Genomic DNA, 19,374 nt, shown 5'->3' with positions numbered 1-19,374 from the left:
ATTGCTTCACAGCCTTAAAACATGGGAAGAGCAACAGTGTCCCACAGCGCAGGGTTGTGGCAAGACACCATTCTTTCTCAGCAACACAGCTCTCTTCCCCCACCCCACCCCCCAAAAATTGCAATTATTATTATTCCCTATTAAATTTGTATACCGTCCTTCCTCCTAAATTCACAACATAAATATGACTGGGGTGGAAGAAGCGGGTAATAACTAGCGGGCCGCGTTTGGCCTTTTGGACCAAACTTCAGGCGCAATTCAAATTGCGCGCGAGCGGCGCATTGCGCGCGCAAAGGCCCCCTGCAATGCATCGCCGGCTGCAAGCGCAGCAGGCGCGCGCACGAGGCGCCCGGGGCCCGGGGTTGCCATGGAGACGACGGAGAGGGGGCGGCGCTTGCGGTTTTTAATTACTGGCTTATATATATATTTATTTTTGCCCTGCAATCCTCCCCGTGACGTCGGTCCGGGGCCTCCGCCTTCCCCGGAAGAGAAAGCTTTTTGCAAGGACCTGATCCGAAGGGATTCGGGTGGGAAGGCGAACTCCGCCAGAAAGGAAGGAAGGAAGGAAGGAAAGAAAGAAGGGACTCCAGGTCCAAGGAAAGAGGCAATTCTCGTTGCTCGGGGGAAGTGAGTATCGCTCGCCAACCGGCTGCCCGGGGAAGGGAGCTCCTTTAAAATTAAATGCAAAAAATAAGTAAAAATGCCTTAAAACGCAATACAATTAAATGTATTGTATCTGTGTATCTGAAGAATGTATTAAATGTATTGTATTGAATGTATTGAATTGAATTAAATGTATTGCATTGAATGTATTGAATTGAATTAAATGTATTGTATTGAATGTATTGAAGAAGTGTGCATGCACACGAAAGCTCATACCAAGAACTAACTTAGTTGGTCTTTAAGGTGCTACTGGAAGGAAAAAAATTTTTTGTTTTGACTATGGCAGACCAACACGGCTACCTATCTGTAACTACAATTAAATGCGCCTTGGAAATGCCATGAAACACGCTTGAGGGGCACCTGAAATTGGTCCCATAGTTTCACAATACATAATTCCTTTCGGCACAGTTGCTTTTTTAATGGATCTCATTAGGTACCTGTGTAAATATAGGAGGCCCATTTATTATTATTATTATTATTATTATTATTATTATTATTATTATTAATTTTATTTTGCTTTCCTCACCAAGGCGACCCAAAGTGACCTTTGAAAACAGTATAAAAGCACTGAAATCAATTATAACAAACGCAACCAATAGGATTGCCATACATCCAGAATTTTCCGGATCTCATTAGGTACCTGTGTAAATATAGGAGGTATTAGTATTGTTTTGTTGTTGTTGTTATATTTTGTCCCCATTTGGCTCAGTGCCCCATGCAGGTGAATCTCCTGCAGTGCCCTAATTCCAGCACAAGTATTTAGGAACTGGCTGGGCTTTCATTCCTGATCCGCTGGTAGCATTATAAGGGCAGCGCCGCCCCATGGAACTCAACAGGGCGTATCTCCCGAGTAACTGCATTGCAGGGGGTTGGGCTAGATGACCCTTGGGGTCCCTTTCAACGCTACAGTTCTACGATTCTGTGAACTGTGGCCACAACCTATCCACTCCACTATATTTCGCTCTTAAGCAACACCCTGATCTGTGAAAATAGTAAACACAACTTAGTGCTGCTCTGTTCCTCTGCATATTTGTTCAGGGAGTCGATTCTCCTGAACTGAGTGGAACTTGTAAGTAGTAAATATGTTTAGGATTGCGTAGTAAACCTGCCATTTTGGGCTGTTAATAGTGGAGTTTTACTGGTCTGGCGTAGTTTGTTTTTAACTGCAAAAATGGTGACAACTCTAGTTTCCTTGAAGTCAGGCTAAACTTTACGTATAAGCTAAACAAGTTATAGCTTAGGGCCCCACTCTCTTGGGGGCCCCCAAAAAAATTAAAGGAAAAAAAACACCTGGATACTTCTTAATTGTATTTCAGTTCAACAATTAATTTGATAAAATACATATTTCGTTATGTGCAAATGGCTTTAGATACCTGTTAGGTCCATAAATTACCATATAGCATATATTCAACACAAAAAACAAAGGACAGCTGGACATATTGTTGTTGTTGTTGTTGTTTAGTTGTGTCCGACTCTTCGTGACCCCATGGACCAGAGCATGCCAGGCACTCCTGTCTTCCACTGCCTCCTGCAGTTTGGTCAAACTCATGCTGGTAGCTTCGAGAACACTGTCCAACCATCTCGTTCTCCGCCGTCCCCTTCTCCCTGTGCCCTCCATCTTTCCCAACATTAGGGTCTTTTCCAGGGAGTCTTCTCTTCTCATGAGGTGGCCAAAGTATTGGAGCCTCAGCTTCAGGATCTGTCCTTCCAGTGAGCACTCAGTTCTGATTTCCTTCAGAATGGATAGGTTTGATCTTCTTGCAGTCCATAGGAGCAGGAACCGGCAAGCCACTCCAGTATCCCTGCCAAGAAAACTCCATGGACAAAAACAACAATCTGGACATATAAAGGGCCCCATTACCTTCAGTAGGGACGCAGGTGGTGCTGTGGTCTAAACCACTGAGCCATGGGCTTGCTGATCAGAAGGTCGGCGGTTCAAATCCCTGCGATGGGGTGAGCTCCCGTTGTCCGGTCCCTGCTCCTGCCAACCTACTAGTTTGAAAGCATGTTGACGTGCAAGTAGATGAATAGGTACCACTCTGGCGGGAAGGTAAATGGCATTTCTGTGCGCTGCTCTGGTTCGCCAGAAGTGGCTTAATCATGCTGGCCTCATGACCCGGAAGCTGTCTGCGGACAAACGCTGGCTCCCTCAGCCAGTAAAGTGAAATGAGTGCTGCAACCCCAGAGTCGCCCGCGACTGGACTTAACAGTCAGGGATCCCTTTACTTTTACCTTTACCTTTACCTTCACCTTCAGTAGCTTAGGGCCTCATCAAACCTAAATCCAGCCCTGCTTAAAGTGATTAATATTGGAGCCTCTACCTTATTCAGAGTCCTGACTGGTGCCTCAGCTGGTTACACCTGAAATGTCTCACCTGAACTATAAGGTATTCATTTATAAATGTGTGCCCACCTAGGCAGTGCTGGAAGCACAATGCACAACTTCTGAAATTATTGTTCTCCTCGCAGGAATGGATGGGTCAAAGTCACCTGCCTGCACCACACAGGTCAGCTTTGTTTGCCAGCGCTGCAGCCAGCCCCTTAAACTGGACACGTCTTTCAAGGTCCTTGATAAAGTCACCATCCAAGAACTGACAGGTAAGAAAAGGAATGGGGAAGAAAGACAGCGGGGAGTACAGGCCACAGATGCCAACCAGGCTGAGCTTTATTTTAAGGCATGGGTAGGCAAAGTAAGGCCCGGGGGCCAAGTCTGGCCCAATCGCCTTCTCAATCCGGCCCGCGGACGGTCCAGGAATCAGCATGTTTTTACATGAGTAGGATGTGTGCTTTTATTTAAAATGCATCTCTGGGTTATTTGTGGGGCATAGGAATTCGTTCATTTTTTTTCTTTTCAAAATATAGTCCGGCCCGCCACAAGGTCTAAGGGACAGTGGACCGGCCCCCTGCCGAAAAAGTTTGCTGACCCCTGTTTTAAGGCTTTCTGTGCCTGAGCTGCAGGCACTGATATGGAACGCAACATTTCCCAGTGATTTATTTCTCTGCAGAATTTTTTCTGTTTCAGAAACTACAGTACAGTGGTGCCCCGCAAGACGAACGCCTCGCAAGACAGAAAACCCGCTAGACGAAAGGGTTTTCCGTTTTGGAGGCGCTTCGCAAAACGAATTTCCCTATGGGGTTGCTTCGCAAGACGAAAAAATCTTGTGAGTCCCCGCGGGTTTTTTTTGCTTTCCCCCCCTTTTCCTAAGGCGCTAAGCCGCTTATCAGCTGTTCCGCTGATAAGCCGCTTAACAGCTGATCGCGAAAAGCCGCTAGACCGCTGTAGCGCTAATCCGCTAAGCTGTCAATGGGCTTGCTTTGCAAGACGAAAAAACCGCTAGACGAAGAGAATCGCGGAACGGATTCTTTTCGTCTTGCGAGGCACCACTGTATGAGGCAAGCTTGGTGCAGGCTTTAGCTTTGCTTACTAAACGCAATAAAATAAACCTGCTGAATTGAATCACTCTGTAGGGCATCAAAAAAGTTTATTAATGCAAACTGATTTTTCAAATACTATTTTGCATAATATTTTTTTCTGGAAAATCCTCATCACTGACTGCAGAACCTGTCCTCGTTAGTTCTGTCTTGGGAGATTTGGCAGGTGAATGCAGGACTCAGGGCTTGCAACTACTGGATCACCTTTCCAGTTGGCGTCCATCAGGCTTTCTCTTTGTGTATCTTTTGCCAGAAATGGAAGAAGCTTTGGTTTCATTAGGCTTCTGCAGCATAGTATCTAGGTTTATTCCTGCTCATTTTAATTCAGAACATTTTTTTACTCTTGTTGTTGCTAGCTTTGTGCCTTGTTTCTTCTAAAGTTTGTCTGCATTTTGCTATTGGGTTTTATATATTTTTTATACCTGCACTTTTATTTATTATTCCACATGTTATGACTGCTTGTTTGCTGCTCTGGGTATTTTTAGTAGAAGAGTGGAGTATAAATATATATTGTTATCATTGTCAAGAATATGGAAGTAACTGCGTGTGTAGTGTAGAGATGGGAAGGCCTGGAAAAAACCTGGAAAAATAGGGGGGACTTTCCCCCCTGTTTTTCCCCCAAAGCTGTTTTCCCCTGGAAAAATTGGGAAAAAACAGTTTGATATAGTTTGAATATTCCACACACCTTTCTTTTTCTTCAGTTTTTCCAGAAAAAAACGGCTTTGGGGAAAAATAGAAAAAACCCTGTTTTTTCCCCATCCCCCCCCCCATCTCTATTATAGTGTACTCTTCTGTTGCTTGTAAACCCTTTCAGTTTGTTCCCATATACCTGGCATGGGGAACTTTTGTCCCTCCAGGTGTTACTGAACTACAGCTCCCATCAGCCCAAACAAGTTTGGTCAGGAATGAGGAGAGTTGTAGTTTAGTAACATCTGGTGGGCCAGAGGTTCATTACACCTCACATACACAGGAGCCCCACACATTAGGAAAGGTTTGCCCTTGGCAATTATTTCATTTGTCTTCTGTCTAGCTCCTCTACTTACTACTGCGCCGGCAAAACTTGGGGACACCCATGAGGAAGAGACTGCACTTACAGAGGTAAGGAATTTTGGTCTGACTCCCTTATAAGGATAGGACACAGGTGGCGCTGTGGGTTAAACCACTGAGCCTAGGACTTGCCGATCAGAAGGTTGGCAGTTCGAATCCCCGCGATGGGGTGAGCTCCCGTTGCTCGGTCCCTGCTCCTGCCAACCTGGCAGTTCAAAAGCACGTCAAAGTGCAAGTAGATAAATAGGGACCGCTCTGGTGGGAAGGTGAACGGCGTTTCCGTGCGCTGCTCTGGTTCGCCAGAAGCGGCTTAGTCATGCTGGCCACATGATCCGGAAGCTGTACGCCGGCTCCCTCGGCCAATAAAGTGAGATGAGCACCGCAACCCCAGAGTCGGCCACAACAGGACGTAATGGTCAGGGGTCCCTTTACCTTTACCTTTTACCCTTATAAGGAAGCTAAGGCAGCTACGCAGTTTGCTCCTAATAAGTTATGTTCCAAGAAGGAAACATCCCTTCTCAGACGTGCTGCTTCTTTTTTTAAAAAACAATTTTTAAAATTGATTTTCTTTTCTCATAACAAATATTCAATATCATCATTTAACATCCTTTTTCTAGTTTTCCCCTCCCCTCCCTGTTAACTTCCCCCAGCTTCCATTTCTGGTTTATTACACCAAATGTTACATTCTGCTGTTTATACATAATGTTCTGTTATCACTAATTATATTTCTTGTTCCCTGTAAATAAAGTTTTGTTTTTGTTTTTACCAGGCATGGCAAACTTTATTTGACATAACCACAAAAGTCACATTACAATGATTAGAGCACAATTTTTATTAATTTAAAAAGACTACCAGCTTTTAGTACAGTTCCATGCAGTAGCTTCAATACACCCGTGCAGCAACAATGTTATAAAGAACGAAGTTTAGTCAGTTAAAGTGAAAGATTGCGGGGGGGGGGGCGTTGTGGTTTTTTTTGCAAGATTAAGAAAACAAGATGAACTAGGGAATGTATCAAGTCATCTAAATCAGTTCTCCAGAGCTTTTGCTTTAGTTTAAACAAAACATATGCAACCATACGTTGTGACATTATGTTAGGGAAAATAGGGGAAAACACAATGGAAAACACTTGTTGCAAATTCCAACTGGAACTCTGTAAATAAAGTTGCAAATGTTTATTTATCAGACCTGCTTCTTAGCTTGCCTTGCAATGCAGCCACATCATGTAAGTGGGTAGGCCAGAAAACAGTTGATGGGCTGGTGCGATTCATGCAGGCATCTTGCAGCGCTTTTGGCCGTGGCTGGAAGACTGTGCCACGGGCATATTGACTAGCTTTCTAGTGGGCACATTTGGGTGTGGATGATGCTCTCTGTTGGGTGTGAACTGATGCTGACTTTCTTTCTCAGGAATTTGTCGAAAACCGCCAGGATGGCGTGTCCCGAAGATTCATCCCCCCAGCCAGGTATTGACAGAAGAGGAGTTCTGTTCGCGCTCTGAAAATGCCCCCTTTCAGAGGTTGCAAATGCCCCAACTGTGCAGCAGCCTAGCCTTGTTGGGACTACTGCATTTTCACACCCTCTGGGGTCCTCATGTGTATATGTATACCGTATTTTTTGCTCTATAAGACTCACTTTTTCCCTCCTAAAAAGTAAGGGGAAATGTGTGTGCATCTTATGGAGCGAGTGCAGGCTGCGCAGCTATCCCAGAAGCCAGAACAGCAAGAGGGATTGCTGCTTTCACTGCACAGCGATCCCTCTTGCTGTTCTGGCTTCTGAGATTCAGAATATTTTTTTTCTTGTTTTCCTCCTCCAAAAACTAGGTGCGTCTTGTGGTCTGGTGCGTCTTATAGAGTGAAAAATACGGTATATACACATACAGCTCTAAAGCAGGATGATAATAATAATAATAATAATAATAATAATAATAAATTTTATTTATACCCTGCCCTCCCTGGCCAGAGCCGGGCTCAGGGTGGCTAACACCAGTAAAATTACAATAAAAACATAATTTAAAATACAGGTTAAAATGCAATTAAAATGCAGCCTTGTTTTAAAAGTAGCCCATAGATCAAAACCATAAGGGGAGGGAAACATAAGGGTCAGACTGAGTCCAAACCAAAGGCCAGGTGGAACAGCTCTCTCTTGCAGGCCCTGCGGAAAGATGTCAAGTCCCGCAGGGCCCTGGATTCCGTGCCCGGCTTGTAGGCTTTAAAAGCAGGGTTAGAAACTCAGATATATAAGCTAGGCGCCAAATGGCTCCTTCAACCAAGGTTGCAGTCGCCAAAACAGAATGTCTAGTTGCCATTTGGGGGTAAGATGGCTCCAAAGTCTTTATTTTTCAAGTGATGGACTGACTGTGATTGATCCTCAGTTGAACACCTAGTTAGTTCAGATGACAACCGTGAGCTCGGTTAAGAGCTTTGAGAACTTAAAGAAGAAAAATCACTTGATCCAGGGACAGTGGATCCTATTCTGACCTCTTTTCCTTAATGGTGACTGCTCCTGCTCAGGCTGCACAGAAAACACATTTTGGTTACAGAAATTCATTCTGATTGTGCAGATAAAATACAACTGATAGAATTATGCAGGGTGGGGTATTAGTGTGTGAAAACAGTCCAGATCGAATGATCACCAGATGGTGGAGATGTCAGGCACTATCCTGGCGCTCAGGGATCTTCACTTGGTCACGAGTGGCTGGGGCAAAATGTGCCTGGTGAAATTTGATCACTTATTGAAAGGAAAGTACTTTTCAGCCCCTGTTACCCTCCTGCACTTAAATACAGTGGACCCTTGGGTTGCAAACAGGGCAAACATGGAAGTGTATACTTCCGGGTTTCGCCGTGCGCGCATGCGCAGAAGCACTCAATTGCACCGTGCACGTGCGCAGAAGGGCGCCTCTGGGTACAAATTTTTCAGGGTCCGCACGGACCCCTGGAACGAATTAACTTCATATACAGCGGGTCCACTGTACTAGCTGTCATGTTCAGTTCTATCTCTGTATATGCTCCAATACTTTTATCAGCCTCAAATTGCCCTGTTATAAGCTGAGACAGAACTCTGGAACTTGAGTTGAGCTTATAAGGTTGGAAGGATTCAAAGAGCAAGCTGGCGTCTGATTGCTTCCCCCTCTGCTCATACCGTGAGCCAGTTCCATCCTACTATCAACTCCTTCCAAGAATGAAGTTCTGACCATGGATTTCCACAAAATGAGAGCAAGTACACTGCCAAACTTGCTTACAAAGCATTTACTCCAGGCTTGTGTAAAATGGTCAAGCTGCACACTGATAAAGTAGGAAAACAGTCTCCTAATGAAATAAATTTTTTAAAAAATTAAAAATTGCCCAGTAGCAATTTTTGCCTTAGAGACCAACTAAGATTGTTCTGGGTATAAGCTTTTGCGTGCATGCAAGAAGTATGCATCTGAAGACGTGTGCGTGCACACGAAAGCTTATACTTAGAACAATCTTGTTGTTTAGTCATTTAGTCGAGTCCGACTCTTCGTGACCCCATGGACCAGAGCACGCCAGGCACCTCTGTCCTCCACTACCTCCCGCAGTTTGGTCAAACTCATGCTAGTAGCTTTGAGAACACTGTCCAACCATCTCGTCCTCTGTTGTCCCCTTCTCCTTGTGCCCTCCATCTTTCCCAACATCAGGGTCTTTTCTAGGGAGTCTTCTCTTCTCATGAGGTGGCCAAAGTATTGGAGCCTCAGCTTCACGATCTGTCCTTCCAGTGAGCACTCAGGGCTGATTTCCTTCAGAATGGAGAGGTTTGATCTTCTTGCAGTCCATGGGACTCTCAAGAGTCTCCTCCAGCACCATAATTCAAAAGCACCAATTCTTCAGTGATCAGCCTTCTTTATGGTCCAGCTCTCACTTCCATACATCACTACTGGGAAAACCATGGCTTTAACTATATGGACCTTTGTAGTTAAGGTGTTGTCTCTGCTTTTTAAGAACAATCTTAGTTGGTCTCTAGGGTGCTACTGGACAATTTTTTAATTTTTTAATTTATTTTGACTGCGTCAGACCAACACGGCTACCTACCTGAACCTAGTCTCCTAATGGACAGATTTGGGGCAGAAACCTGCAGTTCTCTCAAGATGATCCCAAGCAGTGTTAGAAACTGAGATATGAAAGCCAGGAGCTTAAACATAGATTATGGGCACAACAACAGAATGTCTAGGCATGCTTTTTTAATAACAAGAATACAAAGCTGAAAATGAATGAACTGCAGCTAAAATATTATGTTCATTTTTCACGTGGTCTAGTCCTTCCCCTGCCCACCCCCCTAATATTCTTAAGAGGGTGCCTTCTCCAGTCTTCAGAGAGTAGCTGGAATTGGGCAGGCAGAAAAAGGTCCTCCTTTCCTTCCACTCTGCAGTTTTAATCTGAAATCTTAAACACGGTACTGCGCCTAGAACTCAGAAAAGAAATTTCCTGTCGCAAAATGCGTCCAGAACAATGGGAGTTTCAAACACTGATCCCAAGGGATTCCTGGGGGTTGGGCAGACCCAAAGACTAGAAGGGTTGAGAGGTGGGGGATAAAATATATATTGGACAGTCTTCTCTCTAATAGCTTGAGGCCCCAAACTAAAGATTGTTATGTGCTTAAACGTTGAGCAAACAGTTCCTCAGCATTCGCTCACTCATTGAATACAGAAGCAAGACCTGTTTGTTTAAAAATTACAGAGGAACATGGGCTCAAGGGTGAATTACAGTAACTAAGCACCTCTTGAGTTTTGGGTAAACATCTGTGGGAATGCACGTCGTAGCGAAACCACCCTGTTTCTTCCAGGATGATGTCAACAGAAAGCGCCAACAGCTTCACTCTCATTGGTGAGGCCTCTGATGGAGGCACGATGGAAAACCTCAGCAGAAGACTCAAGGCAAGTTGTCCCTTACCCTTGTGTGTACATCTTTAGGGAAACCCTGGAGATATTTGGGTACCTTGAAGTACATACAGTGGTGCCTCGCAAGACGAAATTAATTCGTTCTGCGAGTTTCTTCGTCTAGTGGATTTTTCGTCTTGCGAAGCATGGCTATTAACGGCTTAGCGGCTATTAGTGGCTTAGCGGCTTTAAGAAAAAGGAAACAAACTCGTCTTGCGAAGCAAGCCCATAGGGAAATTCGTCTTGCGGAAAGACTAAAAAAACGGAAAACTCTTTCGTCTTGCGAGGTACCACTGTAATTCAGCTACCGCTCGTATGTCGTGAAGGCTGAAATTTCAGTTCAGTGGAGCGGGGTCAAGATATACATGAAATTTCAGCTCTCAGCTCTCTTTAACAAGCCCATTTGCGAATCTTCCTCCCAAGAGATACTGTGGTACCTCGGTTTATGAACTTAATTAGTTCCAGAAGTCTGTTCTTAAACCGAAACCGTGGTGCGCTTTCCCTAATGAGGCCTCCCACCGCCAGTGCCCTTCCACCATTCGGATTTCGTTCTTAAACCGAGGTAAAGTTCTCAAACAAAGACACTATTTCCGGTTTTGCAGGGTTTGTAAACCAAATCGTTCTTAAACCGAGGTACCACTGTATATGGCTTCTCCCCATTGGTCCTGGCTTCCAGATGGGCTTCAAAAACTCATCTCTTTCAAATTGCTTTCAACTGAGATGCCATTTTTTAGTACATGACCCAACCGTCTTCTTTTGTCCAAAAGTATAAAATGGCTTTTCATCAATTTTTAGCTTTAGGTCTCTCCAGGTTACAGTGGTACCTCGGGTTACATACGCTTCAGGTTACATACCCTTCAGGTTACAGACTCCGCTAACCCAGAAATAGTGCTTCAGGTTAAGAACTTTGCTTCAGGTTAAGAACAGAAATCGGGCTCCGGTGGCGTGGCGGTAGCAGGAGGCCCCATTAGCTAAAGTGGTGCTTCAGGTTAAGAACAGTTTCAGGTTAAGAACGGACGTCCGGAACGAATTAAGTATGTAACCAGAGGTACCACTGTATATTACTTCTAGTCTTGTGACCAGCTTCTCTCTCTGTCTCTCTCTCTGTCTGTCTCTCTCTCAATAATGCCATAGTCTAAATGTAATCAAATGTAGCCCAAATACTTGTGTGTCTGACCCTCCTCCACCAAAACAGCTGCTTACTTGGCCGTTTTCGTATGTCGTGAAGGCTGAAATTTCAATTCAGTGGAGCGGGGTCAAGATATTAACCGATATGCATAAAATTTCAGATATAGCTATATAATCCCTTGTGTAGTAAGATAAGACCTTTGGAGCAGGCATGTCTTTTAAAAAAATGTTTTTTATGAACCGCCCTCGTGTGTATATATAACACAGCATACCAGCTTTGCTCGATGGGTTCCATCTCCCCCACATTTTCTTGTTAAAAGTGATCTCCTCTGCTCCAGGTTACAGGGGACCTGTTTGACATCATGTCTGGTCAGACAGATGTGGATCACCCTCTTTGTGAAGAATGCACTGATACCCTTCTGGACCAGTTGGACACGCAGCTCAACATCACAGAGAATGAATGTCAGAACTACAAGTGAGTGAGAACGAAAGTTCAGGGACGCTGCAAGACGGCCACTCTAGTCTATACAATGTTTATTACAGCGGAGGAACTTTGCTTCTGTTCCCCCAAGTCATTTCCACTGAAGGAGACAGTACAGTGGCACCTTGGTTCCTGAGTGGCTTGGCTCCTGAACGCCACAAACCTGGAAGTGACCGTTCCTGTTTGTGAACGTTTTTCGGAAGCCGAACGTCCAACGCAGCTTCCGATTGAGTGCAGGAAGCTCCTGCAGCCAGCTGGAAGCCGCGCCTTTGTTTTGGAACTGTTTTGGGAGTTGAACGGACCTGAAGGAGCGTCTCCACCCCCATCGTTCAGCCCGGACACTGAGGTCCAGCGCCGAGGGCCTTCTGGCGGTTCCCTCACTGCGAGAAGTGAGGTTACAGGGAACCAGACAGAGGGCCTTCTCGGTAGTGGCGCCCGCCCTGTGGAACGCCCTCCCTTCAGATGTGAAGGAAATAAGTAGCTATCCTATCTTTAAAAGACATCTGAAGGCAGCCCTGTTTTGGGAAGTTTTTAATATTTAATGCTGTATTGTTTTTAACACTCGATTGGGAGCCGCCCAGAGTGGCTGGGGAAACTCAGCCAGATGGGCAGGGTATAAATAATAAATTATTATTATTATTATTATTATTATTATTATTATTATTATTAAGTTCAAGAACCGAGGTACAGTGGTACCTCGGGTTATATACGCTTTAGGTTACATACGCTTCAGGTTACAGACTCTGCTAACCTAGAAATATTACCTTGGGTTAAGAACTTTGCTTCAGGATGAGAGCAGAAATCGTGCTCCGGCGGCGCAGCAGCAGCAGGAGGCCCCATTAGCTAAAGTGGTGCTTCAGGTTAAGAACAGTTTCAGGTTAAGTACGGACCTCCGGAACGAATTAAGTACTTAACCTGAGGTACCACTGTATGTGCATTTCACAGCCCTGTCGTGCGAGTCTCGGCTTCCCTTTTAAAAGGAAGCAGATAAACATCCACGATGACCGTGGAGATAACGACACGGAACTGGTTCTGCCTCGCTTTTCGTTGTGGTTTTGGAGCAAGACAAGGCAGTCCTGCAGTTCTCTGCCTAGTTCCTTGCCTCCCCCTAAATCACTTCTGCCTTGGGTTTGTCTGCAGGAGATGCCTGGAAATCCTGGAGCAGATGAACGAAGACGATAAGGAGAAGTTGCAGCTGGAGCTGAAGGAGTTTGCTCTTGAGGAGGAGAGGCTGATAGAGGAGCTGGAAGGGGTGGAGCAGAAGCGGAAAACGATGGCTGAAGACTTTGAGAAGGTCAGGGCTGAGGCGGAGAGGCTGGATCACGAGGAAGCTGAGTGAGTATTCAGCTCTGGCAACCGTTAGCATCTCAAAGGCTTGCCTCTTCCTGGCTAAACCTGTTGTTGAACCCCACATCTATGTCCACCTCTTTCCATTGCTTCCCATCCCCACTTCTATCCAGTCCACGTATGCAAGAAGTATCTCTCCTCTTCTTGAATATCTTGTGTGGGAGCCCTTTCTCTGCATCAGAGCCAGTGTGGTGTAGTGGTTAAGAGCGGTAGACTTGCGATCTGGTGAACCGGGTTTGATTCCCCGCTCTTCCACATGCAGCTGCTGGGTGACCTTGGGCCAGTCACACTTCTGTGAGGTCTCTCAGCCCCACTCACCTCACAGAGTGTTTGTTGTGGGGGAGGAAGGGAAAGGAGAATGTTAGCCGCTTTGAGACTCCTGAAGGGGAGTGATAAAGCGGGATATCAAATCCAAACTCTTCTTCTGCTAAACTCCCTCTTTCCCCACTTCCTTATCTCTTTACTTCAGGCCTTATACTGGCTCTATTGCATTCCATGTGAGTTTTAGCCTCTTACCCATCAGGCAACTCCATTTTGAGGCTTTGCTATAGTAAGGTTCGGGTCGCAGGTGGCGCTGTGGTCTAAACCGTTGAGCCTATTGGGCTTGCCGATCAGAAGGTCGGCGGTTCGAATCCCCGCGACAGGGTGAGCTCCCATTGCTCGGTCCCAGCTCCTGCCCACCTAGCAGTCCGAAAGCACATCAAAGTGCAAGTAGATAAATAGGTACCGCTCCGGCGGGAAGGTAAACGGCGTTTCCGTGCACTGCTCTGGCTCGCCAGAAGTGGTTTAGTTATGCTGGCCACATAACTACACATGCTGTCTGCGGATCCCCCCGCAACCCAAATTGAGCCAGGAGCGAGAGCGCCCAGCCACCTGGCCAACTGCCCACAGAAGAGAAGATATTACTTTTTTAAAAAATAAAAAACAAAAACTTTTTTTAATAACCTTTTTTTCCTCTTTTCAAAAAAACTAAGCGTCCCCAGATTCTTTAAAAAAAATCTGGTAACCTTATTTTAACCTCATCTCATTCCGATTAAACCTTATTCTCCCCTCCCTCCTGAGAACAGAGATCTTTTTTTTTTTTTTTTTTTATAATATTTTTTATTACGTTTCTTTCCAAATTTTATACATTACAAACAAGGAGTTTACAAGAAACCATTTTTTTTTTTTTTTAACAAAAATCCCAAATTGGACTTCCCCACCCCTTCCGATTCTGCGTTCTTTATATTAACAATGTCAGCAATTTGTTACCTTATGTCATACCTTATTGTAACTTTTACATGTTATGTATCTATATTCAATGTATTATGTCAGAATTTTTATACCTTTAAAATAAACGTAACATGTTCAATTTCATATTATCTCCTTTTCTCTTTTATCACTTAGTTTACTATTTACTTAATCATAATTGCTAAAGCGTATCATTTTCAAATCATGCACCGTCTTAAGATTCATACAGTTTGTAATACTTTTGCAAGTAGTCTTTAAACTTTTTCCAGTCCACCTCAATTGTTTCTACATCCAAATCTCGGATTCTGCCGGTCAGTTCAGCTATCTCCATATAGTCCATCAACTGCGTCTGCCATTCCTCCAGCGTGGGTAAATCTTGTGTCTTCCAGTTCTTTGCGATGAGTATTCTTGCTGCTGTACTAGCATACATAAACAAAGTTCTGTCCTTCTTTAACACTTTCTGGTCTACCATGCCCAACAGGAAGGCCTCTGGTTTCTTGGGAAAGGTATACCTAAATACCTTTTTCAACTCATTGTAAATCATTTCCCAGAAAGCCTTAACCTTTGGGCATGTCCACCAGAGGTGAAAGAAAGTCCCCTCTGCTTCCTTACACTTCCAACATTTATTGTCAGACAGGTGATGTATCTTAGCTAACTTGACTGGGGTCATGTACCACCGGTATATCATTTTCATAATGTTTTCCTTCAAGGCCGTACTGGCCGTAAATTTCATTCCGGTGTTCCATAACCTTTCCCAGTCTTCAAACATAATGTTGTGTCCAACATCCTGTGCCCATTTAATCATAGCAGATTTAACTGTCTCATCCTGTAAATTCCACATAAGCAGCAAGTTATACATTCTAGATAACAGCTTTGTCTTTGGTTCTAACAATTCTGTCTCTAGTTTCGACTTTTCCACCTGGAAACCAACTTTTTTGTCCATTTTGAAAACCTCTTGAATTTGAGCATAATGTAGCCAGTCTCGCACCTTATTTTTTAGTTTGTCCTGGCTCTGCAACTTCCAATTGTCTCCAATTTTTTCAGTCAATTCCCAATATTTCGGCCAATAGGCCTCCATATTGGGTCTTTTTCGGGCCTTGGCCTCCACTGGTGATAGCCACCTCGGAGTTTTACTCTCTAGTAAGTCTTTATATTTCATCCAGACTGCAAAAATTGCTTTTCTGACAATGTGGCTTTTAAACAATTTATGTGCTTTAACCTTGTCGTACCATAGGTATGCGTGCCATCCAAAAGCATTATTAAAACCTTCCAGATCTAGGACATCGGTGTTTTCCAACAAAAACCAATCTTTCAACCAGCAGAAGGCTGCAGCTTCATAATACAACCTCAAGTCCGGCAGGGCAAACCCCCCTCTTTCTTTCGAATCTGTTAATATTTTAAACTTTATTCGGGGCTTTTTGCCCTGCCAGATAAATCTAGATATATCCTTCTGCCATTTTCCAAAGCAATCCACTCTGTCCACGATCTGTAAGGTTTGAAACAAAAATAACATTTTCGGCAACACATTCATTTTTATAGCTGCAATTCTTCCCAACAAGGAAAGTTTCAATCTTGACCAAATTTCTAAATCCTTTTTAACTTCCAACCAACATTTCTCATAATTATCCTTAAATAAATTCAAATTCTTGGAGGACAAATAGATCCCAAGGTATTTCACTTTTTTAACCACATTCAGTTCTGTTTCTCTCTGAAACCCCTCTGTTTCTGTAATTGTTAAATTTTTGGTCAGAACCTTAGTTTTTTGTTTATTCAACCTAAATCCCGCCACCCGACCAAATTCAGATATAAGTTCGAGAACTCTTTTTGTACTGGATTCTGGCTCCTGCAATGTCAAAACTAGGTCATCTGCAAAAGCTTTCAGTTTATATTGTTTCACTCCGACCTCTATCCCTTGTACCAACCGGTCCTCTCTGATCATATTCAATAGCACCTCCAGGACTGAAATAAATAACAGAGGGGATAGAGGGCACCCTTGTCGTGTCCCTTTTTCAATTTTAAATTCCTCCGTCACCACATTGTTCACTATTAATTTAGCTTTTTGTTCTGAATAGATTGCATATAATCCATTCTCAAACCCCCGTCCCACTCCCATCCCCTCCAAGTTCTTCTTCATAAACATCCAAGATATATTGTCAAATGCTTTCTCCGCATCAATAAAGATTAACACCGCCCTTGTGTTCCTGTTAGTCTGCAAAAGTTCTAAAATGTCAATGATGTTTCTAGTGTTCTCATATAAATGTCTACCAGGGAGAAAGCCAGCTTGGTCTTTATGAATTACTTCATTTAAGACTTTTTTAAGTCTATTTGCCAAAATGTCTGCAAATATTTTGTAATCCACATTTAGGAGTGAGATGGGACGGTAGTTTTTAAGCTGAGTCTTTTCAGATTCTGACTTAGGTATCAATGTGATGAAGGCTTCTTTCCACGTTTCTGGTGCCCTCTTCCCATCCATAATCTGGTTACATACCTCCAACAAAGGTTGTATCAAATAGTCCTTCAGAACCTTGTAATATTTGGAGGTAAGTCCATCTGGGCCTGGAGATTTGCCTAGTTGCATATTCTGAATGGCACCTTCAATTTCCTGTATGGTTATTATAGAGTTCAAGATTGATCTTTTATCTTGAGTTATTTTTGATAGTCCATTTATCTTTAAAAATTGATCTATCTCTGATTCTTTCTGGGGCCCCTGTGCATACAGTTCTTTGAAGTATCTGTGGAAGCACCTCCTAATTTCTTCTGGTTTCTGTACGGTCCTTCCATCAATCTCTAGATTTGTTATCGTGTTTAGCTTTTGTCTTTTTTTCAGCTGCCAAGCTAGCAGCTTTCCACATTTATTTGCTGATTCAAAAGATCTTTGCTTCATCTGTTTTATTTTCCATTCAATCTCCTGATTGATCAGTTTTGAGTATTCTGCTTGGTGGAATTTAATTTCTCTCAGCACCTCCTTGGACTTTGGTTTGGTTCTCAGTTTTTTTTCTCCTTGGTGTATTTTCTCCAATATTTTGTCCTTCTTTCCGTTCCAGAGTTTTTTCTTGATTGAATTCTGTTGTATCAGAAACCCTCTCATAACAGCTTTACTTGCGTCCCAGATCGTTCTTTTTTCAACTGTAGTATTCAGATTTATCTCAAAATAGTCCTTTAATGTTTTTTGGGCCTTTTTCACAATCTCTTGATCTCTTAGTAGTGTGTCATTCATTCTCCATCTGAAAGAACCGGGTTGAGTTAATCTAAGTTCTATTTTCAAGGCGTTGTGGTCGGAGCATGTTTTTGGGCAGATTTCCACCTTTTTAGTCTTGGGTGCCAGCCCCCTGGAGGTCCAGATTTGGTCGATCCTTGACCAAGACAGGTGGGCCTCAGAGAAAAAAGTTCCTTCTTTACCTAGGGGGTTCTTTGTCCTCCATATGTCGATCAAATCCAGATTGTCAGTCAGTTCGAAAAAAGTTTTGGGCAGTCTGCCATCAGATGTTAAGTTTTGGTTGTAAGACTTATCCATATGTGTAGACACCACTCCATTCATATCTCCCATCATTATGATGTTAGCATAGTCCAGATAGTCCAGCAACGTCTCATGCAGCTTCTTGAAAAATTCTGATTTCCCGTCATTTGGGGCATAAATTCCTAATATCAATATTTTTTCTCCTTGGGTTTGAATTTCAATTGCCAAAATTCTTCCTTGTTCATCCTTAAATAGAAATTTGGGTATCAGGCTCTCCTTAGCATAGATCACCACTCCTCTTTTCTTTACTTTGTCAGACGAAATAAATTCTTGGCCTAATCTTTTATTTACCAAAACCTTCCTGTGGAGCCTGGTCACATGGGTTTCTTGTAGGCAAATAATGTCCAATTGTTCTTTCTTCAATATGTGAAATAACCTCCTTCTTTTCTCCGGGGAATTTCCGCCATTTATATTCCAACTGAGTAGCCGCAGAGACATCCTGAACTATTCTGCTACACCTAGAGCGGTGTATCTTCTTTCTCCTCTGGTTCCGAAGGTGCAGGTATTGCTCCACCTGGGTTGGGTATAGGCCAATTAGCTGCTGCTTCTTTTTGGAGGTCTTCTCCGTGGTCGTGCTGGAACTTTTGTAAGTCCTCTGGTGATCTTATTTTAACCTTCTTCTGTTTGTAAGTGAATGATAGCCCTTGTGGGAACTCCCACCTATAAGGAATTGTGTTGAGTCTCAGTAACTTAGCCAAATCTGAGTAGGTGGCTCTCAAGTCCAGTAACTGTTTAGGAATATCTCGATAAATTTCCACCCTTTTCTCTTGTATCACAATTGAGTTTTTGAAGTGTAGGCCTAGTATTTTGTCTCTCTCCTCCCTTGATCTCAAAGCTATTAAGCAGTCTCTGGATCTATCTTTTCTTACTAATCTTCCCAACCGAAAAGCCGATACAATTTTAAAATCAATTTCTTCTTTTAAGTCCCAGAACTTTGTAAACTCTGTTGTCAAAAGTCCTTTCAAATCTTCTTGTTCAATTTCTGGGACTGCCCTTAGTCTAAGGTTGGTCTCGCGATTTTTCAATTCCACCAACGAGAGATAGGTTTGTTGGTCCCCTATCTGTTTATGAAGAGGCTTGACTTCCGCTTTAACTTCCTCGACTTCTTTTTTAGCTGATGTTGCAATTTGAACGGCTTCCCCTGCCAGTTTACGATTCTCTTCTGTTGCTCCTTGCAATTTTTCAATTGCTTGAGTATGTTGGGAAACCTGATCTGTCAATTTCTGAATCGAGGATGTTGCTTGGTCAATTTTTGTTGATTGGTTATCAATTTTTTGATTTATTGCTGACAGTTGTTCCAAAACTTGTTTCAGTACTGCCTCAGCTCCTCCTGCTGCCATATCTTCCTCTTCAGATTTTTCAGGCTTTTCGGTTTCTACTTTTTGTGTCGCAAGCACAGCTGGAACTGATAATCTACGTCCCTGAGTTAAAGTTGTTTGCAAAAGCTGTGCTTGCTTTTTTGCTTTCTCTTTCTCCTTAGCTTCCTTAGCTTTGGCTGCTCTTGTCTTTCCTGTGCCACTCATCAGTCAACGTTCAAGGTCAAGTGTTGTAATCCCATGGGAAAGGCAAGTCCAGAATTAAAAACAGTCTATTGAGAGAAGGTAAACAAAAAAAACTTTCCCAGGCCTCTGTATTCCCAATG

At 43.4% G+C, this 19,374-nt stretch overlaps 1 protein-coding gene across 3 annotated transcripts in view; it reads left to right on the top strand.

Moving 5' to 3' along the window:
• The first annotated feature begins 610 nt into the window (after positions 1 to 610).
• BECN1 (beclin 1) overlaps positions 611 to 19,374 on the top strand; it is a 28,764-nt gene continuing 10,000 nt past the window's right edge. For all 3 annotated transcript variants that reach the window (XR_008327291.1, XM_053361932.1, XM_053361933.1), the window contains exons 1-7: positions 611 to 627; positions 3,132 to 3,260; positions 5,125 to 5,192; positions 6,546 to 6,601; positions 9,936 to 10,026; positions 11,496 to 11,632; positions 12,779 to 12,973. Coding sequence is in view for 2 of the 3 variants with exons in the window: in XM_053361932.1 (XP_053217907.1) it covers positions 3,134 to 3,260; positions 5,125 to 5,192; positions 6,546 to 6,601; positions 9,936 to 10,026; positions 11,496 to 11,632; positions 12,779 to 12,973 (674 nt within the window). In the remaining variant the exon portion in view is untranslated. The remainder of the gene's footprint in view (positions 628 to 3,131; positions 3,261 to 5,124; positions 5,193 to 6,545; positions 6,602 to 9,935; positions 10,027 to 11,495; positions 11,633 to 12,778; positions 12,974 to 19,374) is intronic.

Source organism: Podarcis raffonei, chromosome 13 (assembly GCF_027172205.1).
Source record: "Podarcis raffonei isolate rPodRaf1 chromosome 13, rPodRaf1.pri, whole genome shotgun sequence".
NCBI classification, from domain to species: Eukaryota; Metazoa; Chordata; class Lepidosauria; order Squamata; family Lacertidae; genus Podarcis; species Podarcis raffonei.
This window is presented reverse-complemented; position numbering and strand designations above follow the sequence as displayed.